Genomic DNA, 26272 nt, shown 5'->3' with positions numbered 1-26272 from the left:
AGTCATAAAGAAAGACAAAGCAGGGGATATTTTAATTACGTGTGGAGATGACATTATAAATCAGAATCATTGAATGGTAGTTTTTTCTCACAGTGATGATATTCCTTCATTTGAGGGCAATCAGATCTATCTCACTCACCACTGTGTGGGAGGAAACATCAAAGAGCTAAAGGTTAACAGCAAGAGATGCTGCTGCACTTAGCTGCATGTGACAGATTTGTCCACATCCTGCTGTTGTGTGCACATTTACTGAAATGAGCGCACGCATGTACGCTTTTAGGATACACATGAAGACGAGATGAAACATTGGTGGTATAAATGTCACACCATGTCACAAATAGTGGGACATGAGAAAGTCAAAAGAAAGAAAATGTATTGCATAATGAAATGAAAGAAAATGAAACCCGGAAACACTTCCTTGAAACATTTTCCAGTGTTTTAAAGAAAATTCCCTTGTAAAGGTTTGGCTCTTACAACAAAGCTGAGAAATTTACTTTAACAATGAGCTGTCACTTTGCACAAACCACACACACAGAAAGTAACAATAGTATACTCAAATTGCTATGTTAATAGTCACATTTGTAATACTTTGTAATGCTGTATTACATGCACATGCTTTCATGGCTGGGTCTGTGTCATGTCTGACTGTAACTTTCTTTGACTCTCTATATGATGATTCAAGTTAAAGGATTTTACGGAAAATACCGTAGAAATACATGTACATCAGTGCATTAGAACAATCTATTAAGAGCCAACAGCTATAAAAATGAATGAACATTTGACAGACACCTTTAAGGGGAACGAGACAGGGTTGCTGTCTTAGCCCTACTCTGTTTGCTCTTTATATCGAACCCTTAACCCAAGTAGTTAGGCAGAGTGAAGAGGGTAAGAATTGGAGAAGAAAATCATGTAATTGGGTTGTTTGCAGATGATGTAATTATCTATAGGGACCCTGAAGATGCTCTTCATCCACTTATAAACTTACTGACAGAATATGGAAAGCTGTCAGGATATAACATAAATGTTTCGAAAACTCAGACGCTGACATTTAATTACTCCCCAACACTATTAATCAGCCAAACATATAATCTAAATTGGGATGCTAAACATGTAAAATATTTGGGGGTAATTCTGACAAAAGAATATCCAGAACTATACAGTAGAAATTGAATAGCATTAACAAGGACATTCAGAGAGACATTGAGAGATGGTCAACTTTAACTATGAAATTCAGTGCAAGAATAGAAGTTGTCAAAATGAATATTGTCCTGAGATTATTGTATCGTTTACTAGCTTACATTGCTTTGCCAGTAATGATCCCTAAGACTAAGTTTAGGGCCTGGGACAGGATAATTTCAAGATTCATCTAGGAAGGGAAAAAACCTTGAACAAATATACAACATTACAGCTAGCAAAGGATAAGGGAGGATTAGCCCTAAATCTACAAGAATACTTCTACACAGCACAAATTAGATACTGTGCATGTTGGTTTGACCCTAGTTACACATCTAAATGGAAAAATATAGAACAAGCAGACAAAGCATTGCCTATCCAGTGTCTTTTAGGAGACAAAGAAAAATAAATGACCTTAAAAAAGATTTCAGTTACCAGAATCGAGATATGGTTCAAATTAATCGAACAGTATAGCCTACAAAATCAAATTATATGGTTAAGATGGGTGGCATATGATCATAATTTTAAACCAGGGCTTTTTGATAGGGTTTAAGAAATGGGCAACTAAAGGCTTAACAGCAATGTGCACATTTGTCACACATGGAAAATTCAAAGGTTTCGCTGATCTAATAGAAAACTATAATCTGGATAATAAAGACTTTTACCAGAATTTGCGTGGAAAAATTTGGTGCGTTTTTTTATTACTCCCAAAATTAAAAGCAGACAATTATCCACACCACAGCTGTGCTGGAGGAAGTGTGGTCAGGCTGATGTTGACCATCTACATGTATTTTAGAGTTGTCCAAAAATATTATCTTTCTGGAAAATGGTCTTATTGGAATTTCAAAACATCTTCTTCATAACATTGAGATAAGATGTGTATCTTGTCAATATAATGTATTAATGCATGCGTGTAAGATTGAAGAGTATTACTAGGAATTAGTATAAGCAGGACACCCCTTTACTTGATGAACGGATAGAAATTGTTAAAGAAATATATAATATGGAAGAATTGAGATTTATTTTGAGATTTAAAAAGGATGTATTCCTAAAATACTGGGAGAAATGGATTGAATACTACAATGTAAACAATGAATGATCTACATGTCTGAATATACTGTATGTTTATATATTTAATGTAACTATAAATGTAAAAACAGAATACACCCATACTCTACTCTACTTGTTGTAGTTGTTGTTTCTTTTTGATGTTGTAAAAATGGAAAAAACTCAACAACAAAAAAAGTTTAAAAAAAAGAAATACATCTATGATTAATACTGTGTAAGGTCGTCGCCAGTGGTCCAGTAGACTGTGTGCTGACATGATGTACAGCAGCACTGCGAGCGACCCGAGTTCTCCACTGTACACTGTACATCTATATATAGAGATGCAAAGAAAAATGAAAAACATTTTTTGAAAAAAAAACACTGTGCATGGTCAGCCCCATATTTTAAAAATGTGTTTACTGTGTATATGGGCATTGTACCCTTGGAAACAAGTCAAGAATGTGTAATATTCTCAGGAAAGGGCATGGTTTACTGTAAGAGAATAGGAACAATGTATCACACGACAGGTGTCTCAACAACACACCTGAAGAAAGGATTCCAGTATATTTCCTTCATCCTCTAATCTTACTATTTATAGCCAACAAGACTGTACTTTTGTCTAGTTTTGACTTTTCTATAATGCTAAATATAAATATTTTTCTGATACAGCTGCAATCTGTCATTTTCTACCTGTCAACCATTTACTTTTTGTTAAAAACACTTTACATTGTGTGTGTTTATGTACTTGGTTTAAAGTTATTTACCACAATGATAAAAGTGAAGTTAGACTTTGAAGCCACAAATGAAAAGAATTTAAGGGGCTCACGTGATTGGTGGGGTTAGACGGCCTGCCTGGGAACTCCACATTTTCCAGACCGGGTTTGTGGTTTGGATCCAATAGTGTCTCCAATATTTAGAGTTTAAGGTTATGAATTAGTTAAGCTGTAAAATGTGGTTAAATATGTGTGAGCCATGGCACAGATGGAAAATCTCACACACTACTTTGCAATTTTACATTTATGTAGCTTTTTAAACATACGTGAAATTTTACATAGTGTGTTCACATATGACAAACACGGACATTTATTATTGAGTTTAGTACACACAATAGCAAAATCCTTACACAGACGTTTGTGTGTGTGCAGTACAGCTCCCCTCACAGCGGACGGATTTCCGCATCCCTGTTAGGAATTTCCTAGATTTCCTGTGCAGACTCTGACACGGAGATAAACAGAGCTCCTATATGGTCTGTGCTGCTCCTTAGGGTTTCGTCCCGCAGTGAGAAAGAGAAAACCTTCTAAGTCTAAGGTTCCTTCAGTTTAAAACCTCATATGTAAATGCATTCAACCAGACGGCAGAGTTCAAAGGTAAGGGCTCCATATAAACCAAGCCACATAAGAAAAAAAACATCATGGATTCCCAAATGAGAAATACACTTACAATATAACGGCCTCCATTGAAACAGAGTCATAAAACATTCTGAATGTGACTGAGTGTATGTTTTGTGTGCTTTTTGTACCCTTTGAGCTTTATGAATACTTTTTAAATGCCTGTTTTCCCTTGCGCACAGTCAACCTCTTACAGAGACCAAAAACATAGCAGCCTTTATTGTATTTCATATGCAGTACATAGCTTTAATGCTGATGATGTGTATTACTGTTGCAAAAGCTTCATCAAACTATTATAGTGTCAATTTCCAGTCATTCACGCAGATACACTAACACCGTGGCTGTGACTATATGTGTATGAGCGTGAAAAAAACAGAAATGAATTTTGCTGAGAGCTAACGGTCAAACCACACAAGCATCTTATTCACACTGGCCTTTTTCTCTGAATGAGTGTGAGAATCACAGAAAGATGTTGGTTCATGCCTGTGTGAGTGCTGATGGAAAAAAGAATGACGTCAACATTTCTCAATCAGGAAAAATGAATTACTAGCATGACATTCTAATGGAGACTAACCCATCCTTCAGCAGGTATTGTCTAACATTGCAGAAACCTGCTTATTTGTCATAGCACTTCTCAAATGCACCACCCATACGATTAAACTCTTTTAATTGATTTCTTAACTCTTGTAAGATACTTTGCATCAAAGCATCTGCTAAATGCTTCAATGCATATATGAGAAAATATGAGATTTACAATTGCAAACATGTAGACTTGTATTTTAAAACTGTCAAAGAGTTCAAAACAATAGGCATTTACATAAAAATGTAATGTTTGCTATCAATGTCTGTCTCCATATTCAGTCACTCTCCCTTAATGTGGGTACCGCTCTTGTTCGGTTACCAACATTTTGCAAAATATCTTCATTTGTGTTCAGCAGAAGAAATAAAGTCATACAGGTTTGAAATGACAAGAGGGTGAATCAATTAAAATTTTTGGGTGAACTATCCCTTTAAGTTGCGATTCTTGTTTAAGTGTTGGCATTTAGAACAACATACAGTCCCTGTGCAAAACTTCACGGAATCCTGATCATTGCTGTAAAATGGACCCTTACTGATGCAAGGAATATTCTGGCAAATGGTGTGAAAATTCAATTTTGACTCTGACGAACAAATAGTACAAAAAGAACATAAAAGAAAACGTAAACATTTTATTCATGTTTGATGTCAAATGGAGACACCTTTAGGCACATGTGTGAAACACTTTACATAATCTCCTCACAATAACCGGCACATCTGTCCCCTGTGGTTTGACTCTACATGGATAGTGACTTGCAAGACACAAAAACCACATGACAGGATACGTCTCATCTCATAATGATAGCTGTGTTGTGGACAGATGTACGTCTCTGGGGTCTTTAGAGGACATGCAGCACACCACATCACAGTCATCATTATTCTAACACATCCAGAAGTACACGAAAATTACAGGACACTTCAATGCCTGGAAACTAAGAGCTTATCTTTGATGTCTCAGACCCTGGTTGAGTTCAGATGAACTGGTTAAGCAATCAAGCAACCTTTAATTAGCAAGTTCACATCAGTGATTCGACACGTGAGATAAATTCAGGTGATGAATATTTTGAGCCACAGCTCAATGAATTCATTTTGTTTGTGGATTACATCGAATTACATTCTAAGTGGTGTTGTTTTATGACAAAAACAGCCCTGTTGAAGAGCACTTCTTTCATCTCAAGGTGATCAGAGGCTCACGGGACAGGTGTGTCTGCTCTTAAACACAATCATATCCTTGCTTTTCAATTAAGCTTGAGTTGTGTAATCCTTCAACTGCTGGAGAATTGGTTTAGAGTAAAGACACACCCGTTTCAAGGTAGCATGACATCAGCAATACTTACTCATATAGAATTATTTCCTAGAAACTCCCAAAAACAGAAAGTACTGTGCCGCTAGGATACCCAAAGGTGTTGTCTGATCCTTGGGCCTGGCATCCTGGTTGCCAAATATGGAAATCACCCTGCTTGGAAAACACCCATGGTCACCCATTCAAAATTATATGATGTTTAACTATTTAGTTACATATTTAATATAATTCTAATATGTAATTCTTTCTGTAATATATTGAATGTTTTTTCTAATGATGCCTTTCTGCATTATGGCTGTCTTACGTAAGCCGCTCCGTGCTCCTTATCCCCGCTCTGGGAAAGCATCTCAACATGGTAGGGCAGAGAGAAAGCAGACGTCATTATGCAATTATTGTCAATGGGACAAATTACAGGCCAGAGACAGCGAGGAGGTCACATCCTCCAATCTCTTCAGTTAGGAATTTGTCCAGAGCTCAGAGGCCATGCAATGCTGCACGTCCCGCTTCAGCTAAAAGATGCTATAAACCTCTGTCAGCAAACAAGAGGAATCTGATGCTCGAGAGACACACACATCCGTTCTGAAAAAAGGCTGAATATCATCATTTTCCCACTTAATTCATTCCAAACTGGCATTTGCTTTACTTTTCCGTGCTCTTTTTGGAAAAAATGAAGGGATGCTCTGGGACAGAAAAACTCCAGCTGTTCGGCTCATGGAATGCACCACATAAAGTGTGCGAAGTCTCTCAGACCAATTTTTTTTGTCTGCTTAACCAAGAGTAGCTCTAAATATCATATCCTTGCACTCGCATTAAAACACTCGCATTCAAATGTTTCAGTCATAAGTGTAATGGATTCATCACCCATTTTTAAAAATATGGTACATCACCATGTACCTAAAGATAAAAGCAAATACTTTCCCATGGACTCCGAAAGTATATTCAGACAGAAAGGGTTTTAAATGGAAACTTAAGCATATTACAAACAGACGGACCAGGTAAATCCATTCTCCCACAAATGCGGTTATCATCTCATAGACATCATAAATCGCAAAACAGAACATTAATACTGATACAGCAACAGTCATCTGTGCCAAAATTCTGTCTGCACAGACGCTCCCGACAAACATATAGACGGCACTGCAGCTGCTCCATATGAACTGGTGATGATTTTAAAGCTGTTATTATTGGTTCCCTTATGATGCGGTTTCAGGCTTGTCTAACACAAGCTCATGCTGTCACATTTATATTTACATAGAGCTACAGTAACCTGAACAGCAGTATTTTCCTCTCTGTGGTGCACACATCATTGAAAGTCCAGCTTGCCCTACCACAGTTTTGAAGTTATGTTTATTTTTAATGTGTTTAGGCACAGGAAACAGTGCCAAAGTGGTTCATGTTCAAAAAGCATTTGTGTGAAAGGGGCTAGAAATGCTAAGCAATGCAGTTCATGCATACAGAAAAGCCACTAACTCAACTCCAATATTTAGGCTGACTATCATGCATACTGCATTAATACCAGTTGAAACTGAGACAAAACAAACAAAACTATATAAAATACGTGTAAGAAAGTGCTGGGTCTCTTACCACAGATTGACTCTTCAGAGAGTCATGGAAAATCACTCATCCTGCACAGCATATTTGCATTGCATTTGATAGATCTGGAAAAATGATAACCTTCTCAATTAAAGGGAGAGTTCACACAAAAATAAATTGTATAATTGATTCACCCTTATCTTGTTCAAAACCTGCATGTGACTCATTCTTCTGTGGGACACAAAAATATATATTTTGATAAATGACTCATAAAATGGAAGTCAATGGGGGCCAGTGTTGTTTGGTTATCAACGTCCTTCTTGCTTTCATGATTTATGGGTTGAATACATTTCTAATGTGATTTTATGTGTTTCCAAAATCAAGCGAATCCGCAAATGTTTTAAACCAGCAGACATACCATTGTGTAGATTAGAAGGAAATTGTAAACTATGAAAACATTAAAATCTTTTGAGTTTCAGTTTAGTTTGAAAATGTGAATGTTTACCTCAACATGTAAGATCTAATACTTGTGGTTTGTAAAAAGTGTACTAAAGCACCATCAGACCACAGTGAACACATTTTTAAACAGTTGACTAGTAGAAACCATTTTATAGCAAGACCAGAACAATACCACCAGAATGATGAACCCACCCATCCTTGTCATTTCAACGATTCTCCTATTAGCTTCTGTTTAAAGGAAACCAAAACCGAAGCCATTCCTGTCATACCTGTAAGTGAATGAAATGGCTGTGGTAAATTCGAGAACCGTAACATAAACACACAAACAACAGGTTTCCCAGGACTGTCATGAAAAAATAATGATGTCATGTTGTTTCACACACAATATTTTCATAAGTAATTCCATTCGGTGCTTTCAAGTTTTACATACTTGGACAGGTTTAAAAAGCACATTGCTTGGAAAGCATTTTAAAGGTGTTAAAAACAAAGGAACATCATGCATTCGAAACAAAAATGAAAAAAATTTCTAACTGGTTGGTGAGATAACAACAGCATTATCTGCCGTGTTATTTAGGATCTTTCTGGATGCCACAAAGAACCAGTCAGTCAAATGATTCTTAAAATAACCATCCCGAAGATCCTTTTTTCGCCACAAAGAACCCTTTTGTGAAACAGAAAGGTTCTTTATGTTAAAGGAACCAATTAGACAAAAAAGGTTCTTCTATGGCATTGTGAAGCACCTTTATGTTTAAGAGTGTAGTTTTAAGATAATAATAATATTTTCTGGTCACTATTCCAATGCTAAGTTGATGTGTCCAATCTTTTGATTGAAAATGTATATACATGTTTATATTTGTGGCCCCTTAAAAATCCTTTGCCAGTCGAAACCACTGTGGAATGATTACTTTAACTCTCAGAAGAAAAAAATCACACCCTCGTACCTCCACTGAGAGAAACCATAGAGAAACCAATGACTGAGATGCCAGGAATGCTTCTGAGTTCACGGGATTTTTGCATAATCACATGACATCACTTGGCTGGCATTGTCTGCCAAGGATTTTGGCCTTTTCTGTCATTATTTTATTTCTTTTTTACTTTTTTAGAGAGAGACACCTAGACTTTGGTGAATTGTCATCATTAGAAAATGAAACAATTTTAAGAACACCAACTTTAAAGCTACAGTAGTGCCCAGAGGGCAGTCTGCTAATACCATATTGCCAAATGCAAATAAAAATATGATTAAGGCATAATGATTTTTGAACCGAGTGATACATGATACAGGCATGAAACTGTTATGAATGGCTATGGTTATGAATGATGAATAAGTGCAAAAACAACCGAGAGCTTTATTTGTTCTGGCGAGACTCACATACAATCATACATAATACAAACAAACAGACAGACAGCACACATAAGTGACTACAGCAGTTCACTCTAGCAGAGAGGCAGGAAGTGGATGTTCCTCATGTGGAAGCGAGGAAAAAAAAGAAGTTCTTCTTGGCTCAAGTCACTAGAGAGGAGTTCCCACAGCACACTTCTCAAGCATCCTCCACACACACACAGACGCAGTGGATGTGCCGAATTCCAACATGTCTCATAGGGTCATGACTTTAATGGTAATGAATGACGTAGACACTCCTTCCCACAGAACAAACTCACAGAGAGACTCCACAAACATACCCAAAAACATACACAAAGTATGAAGTATGTCAGTCTAATGGTGACCACCGGGTCAAGTGGTTAACCAACGAGAAAACCTTTGACCTTGTACAGTTGGTCATAAATTCCTGCTCAGATAGTCTAAACACAAGAACGGAACAAATAACAGAACGTGAGTTGCTTGGGCTCCTGCTTTTGCCCGAACCACAAAAATCATCTTCTGTTGACAGGTAGAGTATTGGTACTCTATTTATTTACTCTAGTCACCGAGGAGCAATGGAGAAGAAAAATGGATGCGATTCTGTCATTTTTGCTCCAGCATAGCAGCTGAGAATGTAACTAATAAGGGTCGAATTGCTCTACTAAGCAAGATACTACAGAACACGAGTCCACAGTACACACACGTCTTTAACACGGATTAAACATTCACCTCTATATTATCCCTCCAGCTATTTAATGGTCAAAGTGTTTATTTCCTACGCAACAAGCATCAACAAACAGAATAAACTGTGATAATCTTCAATGACCCTCAAAACTCACTCTAGTGGTTAAGCTGTTGGTGCGGATGAAGAGAAAGTAAAAAAATACAACATTAAACATTTTAAAACCACCCTCTAGGTATTATATTTGTTGATTATGTCATTTGCAATTTAGATTTAGCAACAAAAAATGTAGCACAATAAAAGCTAAAATATGCAATACTGAGGTTTTTACACATAAACATGGTCAGGACAAATAATTCTCCTGTGTTCCATCCCTGATAACTTTAGCAGAAAACCCCAAATGTGCCCTGTGCTGACAAATGCTGGAAAAATTTTTCCAAAACCCATGTTCACACATACAGTACACACACACCATTTACCGTATACTGTTAGGTTTGCTATGCTGAGGTCGCGGCATTGTACATATTAAGGTAATTGTTTGCCTCTTGGCTTTTTTTAACTTGCTTTCAAGTTTTTTAAAAGTGGGCAAAAATACACACCCTTATCTGTCCCATTTAGGCCTACATGTATCACCTCTTCACATCGCGCCATGGTGATTTTGCCATTGTTGTGTACTGTAAGCTACCTGCTGTCAATACAGTCTTATCTGTCCCTATCGCAGCAGTATAGCTGCCAATCTGATCTCAGACAAGAGTGCAAAATGACAGGAAATTCCACTTTGAGTGACTCATGCAGAAGATGCTTTAAAACCAGGCCAGAAACCTCTTACATAAGTGAACGAAAGGCATATTTCTCTTGGGGAGCATGTTACATTAAAAATAGAACATGTCCATATAACTGACTTTAGTTGTAGGCCTACTTATTTGTTGTTTTGAACCTGAGTATTGTTCGTGTTGGATCAAAAATGAAGAGTTTGGTTCCAAAACGAGATAACTCCATTTTTAAAACTTTTCAAAAGTCATGTTTTTTATTGTGCATTCCAATTAATATCAATTAAACTGCAGTTGGTTTGTTTTGATTTAAGCCATAATAACTAAAAAAAACACAGCTAACTAACACAATAAAAACATGATAACACAATAAAAAACATGAGTTTTGAAATTTAATCTCATTTTGGAACCAAACTCTTCAAATACTCTTGAATGCACTGTAAGTCACCATCAGTAAAGTCACCTGCAAAATGCATTCATATGATTCTTCATGGAGATTTAATAGTGCATGATATAGGTTTTCTCAATACATCCAATATGTCTGCTCTGTGTAACTTTTCTTGATGGTCGTGTGTATTGTGTAGCTCACAGACACACGGGACACCATGCCGAACCACGATCACGCATGTGTTGCTGCCACCTAGTGGACAGAAAGCAGAATCGCTTTCTGTGTATCATCGTAAATCTACAAAGATGGGATAGTGAAACTGTAGATACAGATCATTATAATGAATTCATTTAGGTACTTTTGGTTCCCTGTCTGGATCTGGCCTTCACAAAACGATTACACCATTGTGCTCAACTAGAACTATTTTTGCTCACTGAAGAACTCAAAACTAAGCGTTTTATATGTAAAATGTTCTTTATTGGACATGAAAATAAATACTTAATGACAGTAATTATATGATGTATGTATATTAAGGCGTTAAAGATAAAAAATTTAAATCTGAGATAAAAATCAAATACTTTTGCCCGTGTTCAATAAAAAAAACATACATGAGTCCAATTCATACTTCTTTACACTGTGATTTTAAGCCTGCTATTCCAAATGTTGTGCATTATCCCGGGGAACGTATCCTTACAGATGAAAGTGTTCCGAACAAAGTTCATGTCTCATATTTACACTGCTGACTTTCACCACCACAAGAAGTTTCTCAGAGTTTCGGCCTTATTTGACTAAACGTTTCAATCAAAGTAGGAGAACTATTCTGACAACTAAGAATGTTGCTGTCAGATAAGGTTCCCCTGTTTTCAATGAGGGGAAAAGAAAGTGAGGCAGGACTCAAACCACCAACCTGCCATCACAAAGCCAAAACACTAACCACTAGACCAGGGGGGCCACTGGACTGGCCCTGCTTGAACTTGAAGCCCTTCAAGGCTAGATGTGGCCAGTTAAAGCAGGGGGAACAGTATCTGACAACTGAGATTTTGATGTCTGATACCATTCCCCCTGAGTTCCATGAGATAGAAAGTTAATACTTTTCACATTTACACTGCTAAGTTTAGACACCAAAAGAAGAAGGTTCTCAGAGTTTCAAAGCAGGAGAACTATTCTGACAACTAAGAATGTTGCTGGCAGATAATGTTCCCATGTGTTCAATGAGGAAAAAGGAAGTGAAGCAGGACTTTTTCATTTACATATTTTTTAAATGGTGTGAGGGCATGATAACACATGTTGATGACAGTATATGGAGAATAAGATGTGCTTTGAACACATGATTAAAATGGACACATTTTTCAGATTGATGTCCAAGCATGGAGAGCCATTACCAAACAAGATCCATGCACTTTTTTGTAATATATAATTGTACATATAAGATTTGATATGCCTAAAAGTTACTTTGCACCAGTTGTTGGTGTCCCACAGATGGATATTCACATGTAAAAAGCCCAAGCCTCTTTTTGATGAAGATTGACTTTATTTTATAATGCATTATAACAACTGTGCTAGAAAAAGGTACATCAGAATACATTTCTTTAAATCCCTGATTACTTTCATTTCTGTTAAAACAATGTGATAAAGAATCTAATAATGATCACTCCTTCATAATATCTTATTTAACTGATTATTCTGCTGCAACATTTAAAACAAATAATTTTGGCACAGCTCTTGCACGGCAGCAATGTGGAATATGTGATTTTACTTGTAAGCGAGATACATTTTTACTCCCTTGTTGCCCTCGTTCAAATTTTTCTCCAGAACAAAAATGCCATTTTTCTGATACACCATCCAGGTCTTAGAGTTGATCAGAACAGCCATGGATTGCATCTTTTCTCCACATCCTTCTTTGGAGTACCACAGGTAGACATCTTTCCCCTGCGTGCCTTTATTGAGATTAAAAGTGATCCTTTTAAACTTTTTTTCCTGGAGGTTCACCTGCTCCTGGAAGGTGTTAGATACTTCAAGAGCCGAGAGACCTTTGCTTTCATCGGAAGAGCGGCGGTACCAGAGGAAAATGAAGTTTCCACCAGCACGCCTATTGACATTTTCATCGATGCGTGTGTAGCCATCAGTAAAATGTTGCTGGTCAGATGTGTAGTCAATAGTTGCTGCAATATCACAGATGTAGCTTGGCGTTGCTCTCTTCACCCACAGGTAGATGAAGCAACCTCCTGCGTTACGGTTCAGGTCACAGCCCAGCCTTTCCCAGCCGTCTCTCAGAAGAGCAGGTTCTTCATTTGCATCCTTGGTGACCTGTAAGTTCACAATGGGAATGTCGTATTGAGTGCTGCCACAGAAGTACCACAGGAAAATGTGATCTCCAGGAACTCCTGCGTTCAGATCCCTGTTGACCAGCTCATATCCAGCATCTGCCAGACCATTTTTCATGTAGTCATTGAAGGAAAGCTGGATCCTTGTCACTGGCTTTAAGCCACACTCTCTCTTGTACCAAAGAAAGACACGGTTATGCGGAATGGTGCCTTCATTAAGGTCACCGTTGAGGAGATCATAGCCTTGAGCTCCAAAGATTTCCTCCTCATCCACATTGGTGGAGACGTTGAGCTTTGTGATTGGCTGTAAATCTGACATTTTGGTTCGAGGTTCAGAAAGTGGTGTTTAGCTCTGTGGAGGTAACACATCATTTGCTTATTATTCAAGATAAATAAGCTCTGCAGTTATATATGTTAGCCTTAAAATTATTTGGACACTTATGTCACACCATAACAAATCTGCTTGTCAACTAAATACAAAATATGAAACCAAGTGTTATCCGCAAACAAATCCTCAACCCTTTCATATATACTGTATATATATACATATTACATTAAATATTAAATGGATGTTGTACTAATAAGAAATTAAGGTTGTTCCAGATTAAATCATTATGGCTTTACCTGAATATCCTGTACGTGACTTACTGTGTGAGTTGATCTGATGATATTTATGTAATGGTGTGAGCTTCTCGGCCTCTCTTTTTATAGGGGTTGTGGTCGGAGCGTTATCCAATCATATTTGCACAGATAATAACAAAAGAAAAATTCCAATGTCTCAAAATTGACCACCACATCAGGTGCCATGTCAGGTGACCACAAACGCATGCTTGTGTTTTTACTGTTGTATTATGAATATGTGGTAAAAAGGTCAAAACTGAACATTTCTTGAAAAGCACGTGATATGAAGAAGCTTTTGATTTGAAAGTAAACACATTTCAAACGGCACACAAAATGAAGCTTTACTACTGCACTGAACCTACTGTTTGGGTTCATCTTTAGTGTTTGTTGACATTTGTCTTTCAGGATCTTAAAAGATCGGTCATGTTATACTGATTAGAGCAATGTGTCTTGCATATATGAACTTACAGTAAGTGCTCATGCATTCAAAGGTCTTTTACGTGTGGTCTCCCTGGGATACAGGCCCTAGTTTTACTTCAGTAATTAAATGGTTTAATTAAATAGCATTTACATTTACTTTTAATTCCTTCTAAAAATTAGCATATTTACATTTATGTACGTACTGGGAAGATGCTTTTATCCAAAGCTACTAAAAGTTCTTTTAAGATAAATTTATTTATTACATTACATTCAACTTTATTGTCATTGTGCAGAGTACAAGTAGTTTCAATTAAATGCAGTTAGCATCTATCCATAAGTACAAATAGCAATATTTTAAAAAATATATAGCCGCAGAATTTATTATTTATACTATTTTTTTGGTTCTTTAAGTAAAATGGTCATTTTTGTTTCATTCTGTGAACTAGTAACAACATTTCTCCAGATGACGATATTGTTTTTTATTTTGCATTTTGCGGCAAAAAAATTAAACTTGACAAACCGGTCAAAATAACAAAAAAAATGTTTGCAGATTTTGAATACTGCAAAGAAAACAAACAAATACATGTTTTACATGTATTTTAGGCACTTCTCAAAAATTTGTATTTGAAGGAATATGCCTAAACGTTTATGTGTCTTAGCAATTGCATTCTCTCAGTTTTTCACATGACTTTGTCACTCCTGAGGTTTGTTTTTGTTAATATGAGTTCAATACAAGAAACAATATATGGCCAGTGGACACAGCAGTGACAAAAATCAAGTGTGCATATATGAAGAGACTGAAGACATGGTATAGACATTAAAAACTTATAATAGAGACAAAGGCTTGATTACAGAAAAAACAGAGCATCATTGTATGTGTGATCTGTATTTGAGGTCCCTGGGATCCATCCCATGATCTTTGCTATACTGTGCTATACCAACTGACCAGCAGGAACACATGATGCAGAAATGAAACAGCAAAATGTGTTAAGTGTCAACCAATAAGCTACACAAAACAGAAACCAAGGTCAGCGAGAAAGAAAGAAATTGTGGAACATGAGCCTGATCTCCTAAAAACCACTGAAATGCTGAGGCCAGCATGTTTCAGGTCTCTAAAGTATTATCACAAAAAAAATCCCAATCAGATATTTAACAATACATAATCTTAACCAAGCCATTGGTTCCCTTAAGAATTGTTTGTCTTATCAGCTATTTGGTTACAGTTTCTTGAGAATTTCCCATTTACACAACATTTATTTTATTTAAACATGACTTGATCCATGCATTGATTACTGTAGATTATTAAAGATCCTGCAAGATTATTTTTAAAAGCAGTTTATTGATCTTTATAGATGGGACTTATGTTAGAGGACAGGAAATGATCTGACCCAGATTCATCTTCACATAATGCAACTAATGTCAGAAAACATACTAGCCAACAAGGTAATATTTTTAAACAAAAACTTACTAGTTAAGGTTACTAGTGAACATTTTTCTAATGTTATATATAGTTTTATGAACTTTTTAAACTCACATGATAAAAATGCCTAAGCCAATTTTAAGGTGATTTTAAGGTGATTAACACATTAAAACAGTACATTCAATTGATTAAAAATATCTATCAATAAGAAAGAAAAATCCCAAATGAGATGTCTTTTGTATCTTAACTAATTTGTCTAGACCAGTGGTTCTCAAACGTTTTCATTTCCAGGCCCCCTTTGTGAAATAATAAAATCTGAACTTATTTTACAGCTCTATGCATTTTAACAATTGTCTCATTGGTTTCTGTTTTTATTTCTCCTAAGCAATTTAACGAACAACAACTGAAACTAAATGAATACTTATAGGGGTGGTTTCCCACAGCTATGAAAAGAGAAACCTATAAACAATAAAAAGTTGAAAGATTGTACATTGCATAACTGAGGATAGTTGTACTCCACTTCATATTTTACATATATGGTGTTTTTTTACAGCCACGTGCTAAGTGTCGAAACACTCTTCTGACCGCTCTGTCTGTTGGGAAGAAACTTGAGGTACTCTATGTGACGTTCGTCATCTTCCCTGTTGTGCCTTACATAGTAAACTAAATAGGATATAACCATAGCAAACCACCCAAACATGGTTACCAGCATAACCACGTCAGTGGTTTTCCGAAGCGCCCCACAAAAGTCAACATCAGTCGCTATCAGAATAAAGGGCAAACCTTGAGCCCCCAACACCTCTGGTTCAGAACTGTTACACACGACCTCAGAGAGGGACGATGGATCCAGGAGCAACTGTGGCATAGTCATCTGCAGACGGCAGTCACACAGCCAGGGATTATGGGAGAGATTTGTGAGGGCTCGGATGTCTCCAAGCACATTCGGGTCCAGTGTCTCCAGCTGGTTGTATGAAAGGTCTAAGCTAACCAACGAGTCAGCCAGACCTCGGAAAGCTCCGGGCTCCAGGTGGTTTAGCCTATTGTGGGAAATATCTAGCTTGCACAGCAGGGGGAGGTCTAAAAAGGAATCAGTTGGTATGGTAACCAGCAGATTGTTGTTCAGGTAAAGATGCTGTGTGGTGTTGGGAAGGCCATGCGGCACTGTTATCAATTGCATGTTGCTGCAACGGACTGACAGCCCACCGTTAACACTCTCAAAGCAGAAACAGCTTTCTGGGCATCCGTGCTCCGCTTGCTGAGACTCAGAGATATCCAAGCCATGGAGAAGAATGAAAGTCATTGCCAGATGAAGCAAGAGAAAGACAGCTGGCAACAGCATGACGGTTCTCAGACATATCCACCCAGAGGAAGCTTATTCTACAGAAAGAAGATCAGGCCAGCTCAAAGGTCTGTAAACAAACAGGAAACAGAACGAAAGGAAGCAATTACAACTGACACCCTGCTATCACAATGGCTGCTGATTGTGGAGTTATTTTGAGGATAAATGGGTCCTGTTAAGTTAATTACTATCGGACAACTGCTGGCTTTGTGGCAACATAGATTTCAGACATTAGATGTACAGAAACAAGCAGGAAATATTAGAACATAAGGCAAACACGTAAGACAAGTTAAACACATATTATTCATTAGTTTTGATTCTATTTTAATTTAAAGCGACACGGCCTAAACAAATATTATCGTTCGTTTTAGCTGTAATAAAATGTGTATATACGATTTAAGGTTCAAAAACGTTGTATTTTCCACATACCGTGCATGTTTGTATCTCCTCTTTGTCCCGCCTCTCTGAAACTAGCAGATTTGTTACAAAGCTCATCGCTCTGAAAAGCGAGGTGTGCTATGATTGGCCAGTTAACCAGTGCGTAGTGATTGGTCGAATACTGCAAGCATATGACGGAAATGTAACGCCTCTTACCATACAGGTATTTGGAACATCAGGTTCCCAAGCAATTGTACTGACAGGTACGCCCACTTTGCTTGCGTATACATTTGGGCAGTCTTAGTCAAATCATACCGCGAACTGAAGTAGATTTGTGGGGGTGTGGTTACACGAGGCGTTTCAGGCAGGTCTGGTGAGCATTCGCTTTTAGATAGAATGCATCTTTTGTTCCCACACTTTCATTTTTGCAATTTTACGTGTCTAATACATGCATGGGCAGGGCAACTTAGAAAACACCAAAGACACAGAAAAACACGTATTCACGCCATATGACCCCTTTAATGTGACCTACACTTAAATATGCAATATATGGATTAGACTACAGTGAATTGTTGACTGAGTTGTCTATGGACCAATAACAGTAAAAAAAATCATGGAATCACAGCTGGCCCACTCACTATGAAAGGGTGCACACCCAACATACAGTATGAAATTGAAACAACTTGAATAGTAATATGTAACAAAGTGGTTTAAGAATTAAGCCCACCAAACACTAGACATAACACAGTTTATGACAAAACATAATTGTCTTTTCACCGCAGCTATCGGCTGCCACTCAGCGTAAGGTTGAGCAGTTCTCCCCTCAGTCTCTTTTTGTTAAAGGGATAGTTTACCCAAAAATAAAACTTCTGTCATCATTTACTCACCTTTGAGGTGAAATTTCTTTGTTCTGATGAACACAGAGAAAGATATTTGGAAGAATGCTGATAACAAAACAGTTCTTGAACACCATTGACTACAATCCTTTATCATTTTTTGTTCTGTTAAACACAAAGGAAGACATTTTGAAGAATGTAGGATAACAAACAATTGTGTGGCACACAGTTTTCCTACTACGCATTCTTCCAAATAGGCATTGTCCAAATATCTTTCTCTGTGTTCAACCAAAGACATTTATACAGGTTTGAAACATCTAAAGAGAGTGAGTAATTCATGACAGAATTTTCATTTTTGGGTGAACTATCCCTTTAACTTAGACCTCAAAAATCAACACGCCCTCTATATGACAACTCGCGATACGAATGCTGTTGTGGTTTTAACCGCATAACATTTTTCACTGATAACTCAACTGTCATTTTCTTGAGTTATTGAAAATATTAAAATTTAAGCAACTTACAGTTTAGCAGACGACCAAGTAATGTCTGAAATCGTGTGCTCTTGTATACACGAAGAGCGTCGTACTTCTGTCAGCATTGCCTCCCAATTTCCCGCTGGTTGTTTATTCAGTGTTTTCTTCTCTTCGTCAGACAACGTGGCAGATGTTTTGTCAACCTGTAATCCTGAATTTTTTAATACCATTTATGAAAACTAACTTAAAGCGGCATCCTCTCGTGTGCTGGTGATGAAAAAACTGAGTGTGCAGCCAGATCGCACACACCCGATATAAGCTGCAGATGGCGCTGTGCGATTGGCTATTAGTATCTTCCATAATCGACAGGTGAGTAAAATCTTTATATGCTGTTAATTTTACGAGTCAAAATATTTACAGTGTTTAATACATTTCAGAGAGTTACATTTTTATATGATAATGTAAACAACAACAAAAATAAATAAGAACAAAATATAGCATTTAAATGTAGCCTACCATTTCCAAATATTAAAATAAAAACTATAAAAACCATCACAGCCCTGCTGAACAAAAAAAACCATCACAGAAGTGCTAATGGTTTCCATTAGAACATACAACCCAATAGCTTTTCCTTTAAAACCATTACAAAATTCCTTTTTGTAGTGTGTTTTGGCTGTTATTCCAGTAGGATCCCACCATTAAACTTGTTTTTTCAGCAGGGATACCAGTAGACATAGTTTCCATTAAATCCAATACAATTCACTAACCATTAAATAAATTAAATAAAAAAAGAGAAATTTCTCCAGATTGTGGAGTCAATAAATAAAAACAAGTCTTTTATACACTGTGATACAGTTTCGTCTCCTTTATTTCTGTTCAAATGTGACTCACACTGCTCTGGACACTTAAGTCCCAATGTTAACACATATACAGTAAACAGTATTTTAAAAACATCACTTAGGAGAAAACTGTCAGGAGAGTCAGCGGTGAGGAGTTTGGCCTTCATCAGCTCAACAAAGGTTTGCTAAAAATAAGTCCATATTCTATTTAAGTCACGTCCGTACAAACGTTATGCATTTAGGTCCAACATTGGCATTCTTATACCGTGATGAACCATTCTCAGTAATAATACACAAACTTGGACAATGACTGGGCGCTAATGGCTGAACTAACACCCTGCGTGCAGAGCAATCTTATGACCTCTTCCACTTGCGGAAGTCATCAGCATCCGCCTCCATCCATGCCTTCACATCACCCAGCGCGATCATCATCTGTGCCAGGTAGTATGTAATCATAATGATGTGTTTTTTGTATTCTAGATCAACGACATTGAACTTTGTGAGTGCAATTGTAAGGTCAGAAGCCATAAAGATCACACTACCCAGCATGAGGAGTGACCGACGTGTACGAGTTGCCATCGTGGCCATGATGACGATGAGCAGCACGTAACCTCCAATAGCTGGAACGAGAATGTCCGCATCTGGATCGAGTCGGAGGAAGGGCACCAGGTAAACATACATTCCACCACCGATCGACCACAGTAGGAGGTTAAGGATGAAGACTGAGGAGGAGGAGGATGTTTTAGAATATCGAGAGGAGAGGAACGTGAAGGCGTAAAGCATGTGGGCCAAAGCAAAACAGCCCATTCCTGTATAAGAGTACAAGAGACAAATAAACAGAGATCAGTTTGGAGAAAATAAAAACGCTCTGGGAGACCTAAGATATGGACACAGGGAGAGTCTTTACCAGGGATAAATAATTGTGGCCAAATAAGGCAACAGTCTCCGCCCGCCGACAGCAGCAACCCTCCAGCCACGCCCAGTAGACTCCACCCTCCGTTATAGATGAAAACCAGAAGAGCCAGAGAGAGGACAGGGGCGGCCTTTATGCCAGCAGCCATCAAAGATGGGGCAGAATCTGGGATCCATAAGTAGAAATATATCGTGCAGGATGCAAAAAAGGGGAGGAGATACAGAAATAAAACGCAGGACTGAAAAAAGAATAGAAATGGAGAAGAGAATGAAGCATAATTTACACATAAATAACGTGACAGTATTACAAAATACAAATGTGAATGTAAATGTCTTTGTTCATGTGTTATATGACTCATATGAGTTAAATCAGACGAGATGTGTGTATTGGTGTGAAAGACAAATCAATTGCATGAACATGCAGAGCGTGACTGTTAAATCTGATAAAAGAGCTGAGCACAGGTGCATTTGTGCTCAGGTGTTTTTGTGTGTGCCTGTGATTACCGTGTTCCTGCGTTGTCTGCGATCATATTCGCTTGTCTCCAGGATATCCATCTCTCTCCTCTGTCCTAAACACTTCTTGGATGTGGAGCCGGTATTCCACAATTGAGAGATCTGTAAAGTCTCTGTGAACTGTGAATCTGTGCCAGTGTGTTTCATCGGCTTGGGAAAGTCTGGACTTTGGACCAATTTGAGTGATGCGTTATCTGTCAGATTGTTCAGTCATAAGCAAAGTACACCCCTCACTCTCTCTCCAATTTTTGGTGTCTGTCTCTCACTCATTCCTCACTAATATGAGCCCTGGTATGGCCTATTACCCTGTAGTGACATCATCAGTAAGAGCAAAGGTTTGTTCAGGCAGATAAACATACTGTCCTTTATTAATGATAACATTCTCTCTCTCAATCATTCTCTATTCTGCCTTTCAGTCTTACTATAGGCCTATGTGACATTGATATGGTAGTTAATTTTCTATACAATAGTTGTTATTATTATTCAGGTTCTCTTGTGGTACTTTTCTTTCAGCAGCATAGCTGTATTAAAATGCTAAAGATGTCGCTATTATGTCCATGTAAACATACTTTTTAAAGGACTCATCGGATGAGCACTTTCAAAAAGTTGGTATGATTTATGGGTCTTCATGAAATGTCTGGAACATATTTAGCTTAAAAACATTTAATGGCTGTGTAAACAAAACACTTTTTGCCTCGTCAAAAACAGCTATGCTCACAGCAACCCGTTTTGGTGCATGTCTCTTTAAATGGTAATGAGTTACAGCAAACCCCACCCCCCTTCCGTCCGGCGTGTCAACACAACACACGTGTAGTACTGCCATGGCAATGGTTTAGCTAAATTATGTTTCCTGAACTCCTCTGCGGTTAGTTTCGTTTTAAACATCTCAAATCATTCGTCCGGAGACTAAAAAATCTGTCATAGCAAACAGCGCATCCTAATGCACTCACATTGTACGTGTATGCTTGCCATTTAGCCCATGATTGACTTAACTCCCTTCGCTATCATATGCTAACGTTATCCTCCTATATATACACGTTACATGTACGTCAATTCAGACTGTTGATAAATATTACTTACATCGGCAGCTTTGTCTCGTTCAGTTGGTCTCGATCCCTCTTGAGGAACAACTTGTTGCATGTTGCATGTTGTCAGAGATGGGCAGTATTTTACATGTATTTGTAATACGTATTTAAATAATTTTGAGTATTTTGTAAAATTGTATTTTCCTTAACAACAAAAAGTCAAATGTAATTTGTAATTAAATACTTTGAGAGACTGTATTTTGTATTTTAAAATACTTCAATACTTTTTCAAATACGTCATTTTATTCTTGCCTACAATAACTTCACCAGGCAGTGGTGACACCACTGTTCCGAAAGGGGTGGGGCAAATTTTGATACTGAAATATGTAATGTAATTTGAGCTATCAGTAATAATTTGAGCTAAACAGCTTGTGGCACAGCAAATGCAAGCAGAACACAAATATTATAACAATTTATTTTATTAAACAGTAAAGAACCCTGTTCTAGACTTTGGTGATCTTTCATTCCATTAAAGGATACTTCACATCTCATTTCTCTTTACTGCCATAGTAGGGAAAATAAATACTATGGGAGTCAATGGGGAATGAGATCTGACATTCTTCCAAATATCTTTAGAATCTCTAGAAATTTATACAGGTTTGGATCAATCTGAGGGTGAGTAAATGTTGACAGAATTTTCATTATTGGGTGAAGTATCACTTTAAATTGCTGAAAATATTTAAGATAATATTTTAAGGCATATTTAAGTATACCTTTAATACCTTTAAAAATGTAGAAGTTATTAATGTGCTGTAACAGATAGAAAAACAGATAAACATTCATTGCTAGATTTAAAGTGATTCTACATGCATACCTGACCTGACCCGAGTCAGACCTGTGTTATTAAGTGCGTTTGACTTATGCACATGCACAGTAGATGAAGCGATCTTGAAAAAGGTGATTTTTAGCGCAATTTAAGCTTAGCAAACCCAAGTTACGGTACAGTTCATGTCAGGTTTAATTATTGATAGGACATATGCTGTTTAATTGTGATTTTTTTGTGAAAAAATATCTGCCTTCCCCCATTAAAGTAAATAGGACAGTGGACTTGCTATTAACTGCCCAGAGGCGTTGCAAACATGGCCGCCGAGTGGCACGACTTCCGTAAACGGACTTTGAGAAGACTTTGAGAGAAGGAGATAAATCAATATATGATAATAATATTAAAATGACGTGAAGGCCTACATGTTTATGTAAGTGTGTTGCTAAAATGAGTGTTTGATGGACTGCTGTTCAGAAAACTTTTCTTTCTTTCTTCTGTGTATCTAACTCCACTGTTACTCTCGCACTTTAAATGATTGCTTGTAAAAAAAATATTTTTGTATTTTCAAATTACAAATGACTTGTATTTTAATTAAATACATTTTTCACAGAAGTATTTTGTATTTTATTTAAATACATTTTATGACTAAGTATTTGTAATTTGTAACTAAATACTTTTTGATGTATTTGTGCCCATCTCTGCATGTTGTCCACAAACTTTAGCCATGGCGTCACGTACACCGCTGTCGCTTGTGAAAACAACAATGGCGGCAACGCCGTGGGTGGAATTGTGTAGATTAAGGGGCGGTAATATTATAATAAGATCCTGCTTTTTACCATAGGAGCGAAATCTGAACGGCTCGATTTCTCACATGCTTGCAGGGAAAGGCTCATCAAAACAAACTTACTGGGATCTTGTTTTTCAAGTTTTCTGGGTTGCTAGATGCACCAGATTATAGCACTTAAACACAGAAAATGTTCCTATGACTCCTTTAAAATGTATGAAAAACTACAATCTGTACCCACAAGAGGGCGACACAGAACTACCAATTGAACAGCAAACAACGTTTACTTTTTGATATCTAGGTTTAGACAGTCTTTGTGAAATAAACCAATTTTCTCTATTAATTTATTCCAGCATTGTAGCTTACACAAATTATATATTTAACCACAAGAACACTATCTGGTCAACGGAAGTCTGGGGCTTCTTTTTATCAGGGGGTTCAAGACAGAAGCTTTGAGGCAGCTCTCTGCCAGTCTTGACCAATGGTGTGAGTTTGGGGGCGGAACTACCTGTTTGCCCGACCAATGCTGAGAGGTTTTAGGAATTCTGCTTGGTGCAGTTAGTGTCATTGCTTAGAGCAACTTTAAAACAGTCAAGATGTCTGGAGATCTATGTATAATGACACTTGTTGTACATTTATTGATGGGATTCTTTAATGAATACTACCGTGTTCTTTTTTGAATAAACAAAAGCCTGTGAATTCATATGAAGGTCTAATCATTAACACTACTGCCCAAATTGAACTTTGACCCCTCTTTCCCACAATCACTCCAGAGCGGAGAGATCGAGGAACATTAAGTAGGCAGAAAGAAATAGAGAAAAGGTGAGAAATTAGCTGGTAAGTGAAGACTGAGAGAAGGTTGGTGAGAGATTTCCACACTGGAGATAAAGGAGAATACACAGAAGAGGAGGAGCCAAACTGATTATACCTTTCTGGTGTCTTACTCGTTTCCTCTTATAAAACACCATCACGGTGTTGTCTTGTTTTAGTAAACTTGGTGTTGATTGTAATGCAACAAATGGTTGGTTTAGTTTGTTGTAAAATAGGTTGTTGTAGATGTGTGGATAAAAAGTCAGCTTCAATGGCAGAACATACATTCTAGGAATGGGTTATGCTTTGTCTTCTGAAATTCATTTAATCATTTTGCAGATATGGCTGACAGAGCTTCATCCTTAAAGATTGGAATTGTGGGATATGGACATTTGGGTGAGCCATTTGACAGAAATTTCAATCAACTTGCTTTTACAAATTCAGTTGCACTTAATAATGTTTTTCCACATATTGTTTAGCGAAATAATTAATCGTATAAATTAATACAACTCAAAGCATGAAGCTGGTGTGTCATCTTAACTTCTTCAGGTCAATTTCTTATTGAGAAGATCCAAAAAGAAGGGCCTGAGGTGGGTCTCCAGCTGGCATATGTTTGGAACCGAAATCCAGAAAAACTTAAAGACTCAGTGCCCAAAGATCTTATTCTAAATGACATCTCAGATTTCACACACAGGTCTGCACTGCCATATACACTACAATTTACAAATTGATTGTATGTTTGAATGTGCATTGAATATAGTGTTTTTGTGTGTTTTAGGGATGCTAATGTAATAGTGGAAGTGTGTCATCCACAGATAGTTAAAGACTTTGGGGCCAAATTTCTGTCACATGCTCACTTCCTGGTAATGTAACAATTTTCTTATATAATTCTAACATACTTTTTTAATACACTGCATTAGGGGCTTGAGAGGTTATGACATGCCAAAAGGGATTAATAGATCTTTCAATAGATCATCTTTGCCCCTCCTTCAGGTGGGCAGTCCATCTGCACTCTCTGAACCCCAGCTTGAACAGGAACTCCGCACGGCTGCAAAGCATCATGGGAGAACACTCTATATACCCAGTGGTGCATTATGGGGTGGACAAGATATTCAAAGAATGAATGACAATGGAACTTTGAAGGTGAGATGATGAATTCCAATCCATGATTGTCCATTAAATTAAAATATTAATTCATAATTATTATGTGGTTAGTATTCAAAACTGTAGATTGTAATTGTGGAAAGAATTTTCCTGCTTTTTTAATGTCCCAGACTCTAAATGAGCAACCTATGGGTCTCTCTTGCAGGCGCTCTCCATTCGAATGTCTAAGCATCCTTCTTGTTTCCGCCTGACTGGTGGTCTGCTCACTGATTGGACAGAGGGAGAGGGGAGGTGTGTCTTGTTCCATGGCTCAGTAGCAGAACTCTGCCCCATTGCTCCAAACAATGTGAACACCATGGCGGCGGCAGCCATAACCGCATCAAAGTTGGGTTTCCATGGGGTTACCGGAGAAATAGTGTCAGACACTGCGTGAGTCACTAATCCTTCAACAGATTCCATTGGAAACAAGAGTTTTCTACATGAGCCATTCATTGATTTCCTATTTTGTCCTCGTCTCTCTAGACTGGCTGACTATCACATTGTAGAAGTTGAAGCAACTGGTCCAGATGGGTTCACAGTTAAAACGGTTCGAAAGAACCCATCCAAACTGGGAGCTGTTACAGGCAATGCCACGTACAATTCATTCTGGAGCAGTTTACTGGGTATGTATGTAAAAACAACAAAAGCCAAAGTTTAGGCCAAAATCCAAAGAATGTGCCAAACCTGATATTGTAGAGAAAAAAATGTCCTGTTATGCCATCATCAACTTTCAATTCTACCGTCCTGTAAAAATAAAATTGAGATTGAAAGTGAACAAAAAACTTTTTTAAAGTATCTATTATACTGTATCTGATGTTTTATTTCCCCTCAGTTTGCAGGGGTCATGGTGGGACAGTATATCTGTGCTGACTGGACTGCTGCAGACATAAACACGCATGTTTCTTTGGGTTAACTAAAGGAAACTAGTAGCAT

At 37.5% G+C, this 26272-nt stretch overlaps 4 protein-coding genes across 5 annotated transcripts; 1 reads left to right on the top strand and 3 right to left on the bottom strand.

The window, feature by feature from the left end:
- Window positions 1–12190: 12190 nt before the first annotated feature.
- Window positions 12191–13705, bottom strand: si:dkey-30j10.5 (uncharacterized). 2 transcript variants are annotated; one of them, XM_057346226.1, is made up of 2 exons: window positions 13652–13705; window positions 12191–13355 (listed from the first exon to the last, which is right to left on the bottom strand). In XM_057346226.1, the coding sequence occupies exon 2, from the start codon at window positions 13320–13322 to the stop codon at window positions 12432–12434; it is 891 nt and encodes a 296-aa protein (XP_057202209.1). In that variant the 5' UTR covers window positions 13323–13355; window positions 13652–13705; the 3' UTR covers window positions 12191–12431. The 2 variants fall into 2 exon arrangements, with proteins under 2 accessions (XP_057202209.1, XP_057202208.1); XM_057346225.1 differs by having other exon boundaries at window positions 13628–13698.
- Window positions 13706–15831: 2126 nt separating this feature from the next.
- On the bottom strand, window positions 15832–18747 carry lrrc3cb (leucine rich repeat containing 3Cb). The gene is made up of 2 exons (XM_057346655.1): window positions 18539–18747; window positions 15832–16873 (listed from the first exon to the last, which is right to left on the bottom strand). The coding sequence occupies exon 2, from the start codon at window positions 16801–16803 to the stop codon at window positions 16012–16014; it is 792 nt and encodes a 263-aa protein (XP_057202638.1). The 5' UTR covers window positions 16804–16873; window positions 18539–18747; the 3' UTR covers window positions 15832–16011.
- A 936-nt stretch (window positions 18748–19683) lies between these two features.
- Window positions 19684–21198, bottom strand: tmem86b (transmembrane protein 86B). Its single transcript, XM_057346654.1, has 3 exons — window positions 20746–21198; window positions 20237–20480; window positions 19684–20138 (listed from the first exon to the last, which is right to left on the bottom strand). Exons 1-3 carry the CDS (start codon window positions 20899–20901, stop codon window positions 19684–19686), a joined length of 855 nt encoding a protein of 284 aa, XP_057202637.1. The 5' UTR covers window positions 20902–21198.
- A 3326-nt stretch (window positions 21199–24524) lies between these two features.
- aspdh (aspartate dehydrogenase domain containing) lies at window positions 24525–26272 on the top strand. The gene is made up of 7 exons (XM_057346981.1): window positions 24525–24592; window positions 24746–24890; window positions 24975–25059; window positions 25190–25339; window positions 25506–25729; window positions 25823–25962; window positions 26172–26272. The coding sequence occupies exons 1-7, from the start codon at window positions 24538–24540 to the stop codon at window positions 26207–26209; spliced, it is 837 nt and encodes a 278-aa protein (XP_057202964.1). The 5' UTR covers window positions 24525–24537; the 3' UTR covers window positions 26210–26272.

Source organism: Triplophysa rosa, linkage group LG11 (assembly GCF_024868665.1).
Source record: "Triplophysa rosa linkage group LG11, Trosa_1v2, whole genome shotgun sequence".
Taxonomy (NCBI): Eukaryota; Metazoa; Chordata; class Actinopteri; order Cypriniformes; family Nemacheilidae; genus Triplophysa; species Triplophysa rosa.
Note: the sequence above shows the minus strand (reverse complement) of the source record. Positions and strands in the feature narration are given on the sequence as shown.

Excerpts from the sequence above, each read along its gene's own strand:
- tmem86b (XM_057346654.1), bottom strand. The coding sequence starts at position 20,901 with ATGAAACACACTGGCACAGATTCACAGTTCACAGAGACTTTACAGATC. Across the intron at positions 20,481-20,745 it reads GCAGACAACGCAGGAACACG|TCCTGCGTTTTATTTCTGTA; the intron begins GTAATCACAGGC and ends TTCTTTTTTCAG. Across the intron at positions 20,139-20,236 it reads GCCACAATTATTTATCCCTG|GAATGGGCTGTTTTGCTTTG; the intron begins GTAAAGACTCTC and ends ACTCTTATACAG.
- lrrc3cb (XM_057346655.1), bottom strand. The coding sequence starts at position 16,803 with ATGCTGTTGCCAGCTGTCTTTCTCTTGCTTCATCTGGCAATGACTTTC.
- aspdh (XM_057346981.1), top strand. The coding sequence starts at position 24,538 with ATGGCTGACAGAGCTTCATCCTTAAAGATTGGAATTGTGGGATATGGA. Across the intron at positions 24,593-24,745 it reads TGTGGGATATGGACATTTGG|GTCAATTTCTTATTGAGAAG; the intron begins GTGAGCCATTTG and ends TAACTTCTTCAG. Across the intron at positions 25,060-25,189 it reads TGTCACATGCTCACTTCCTG|GTGGGCAGTCCATCTGCACT; the intron begins GTAATGTAACAA and ends CCCCTCCTTCAG.
- si:dkey-30j10.5 (XM_057346226.1), bottom strand. The coding sequence starts at position 13,322 with ATGTCAGATTTACAGCCAATCACAAAGCTCAACGTCTCCACCAATGTG.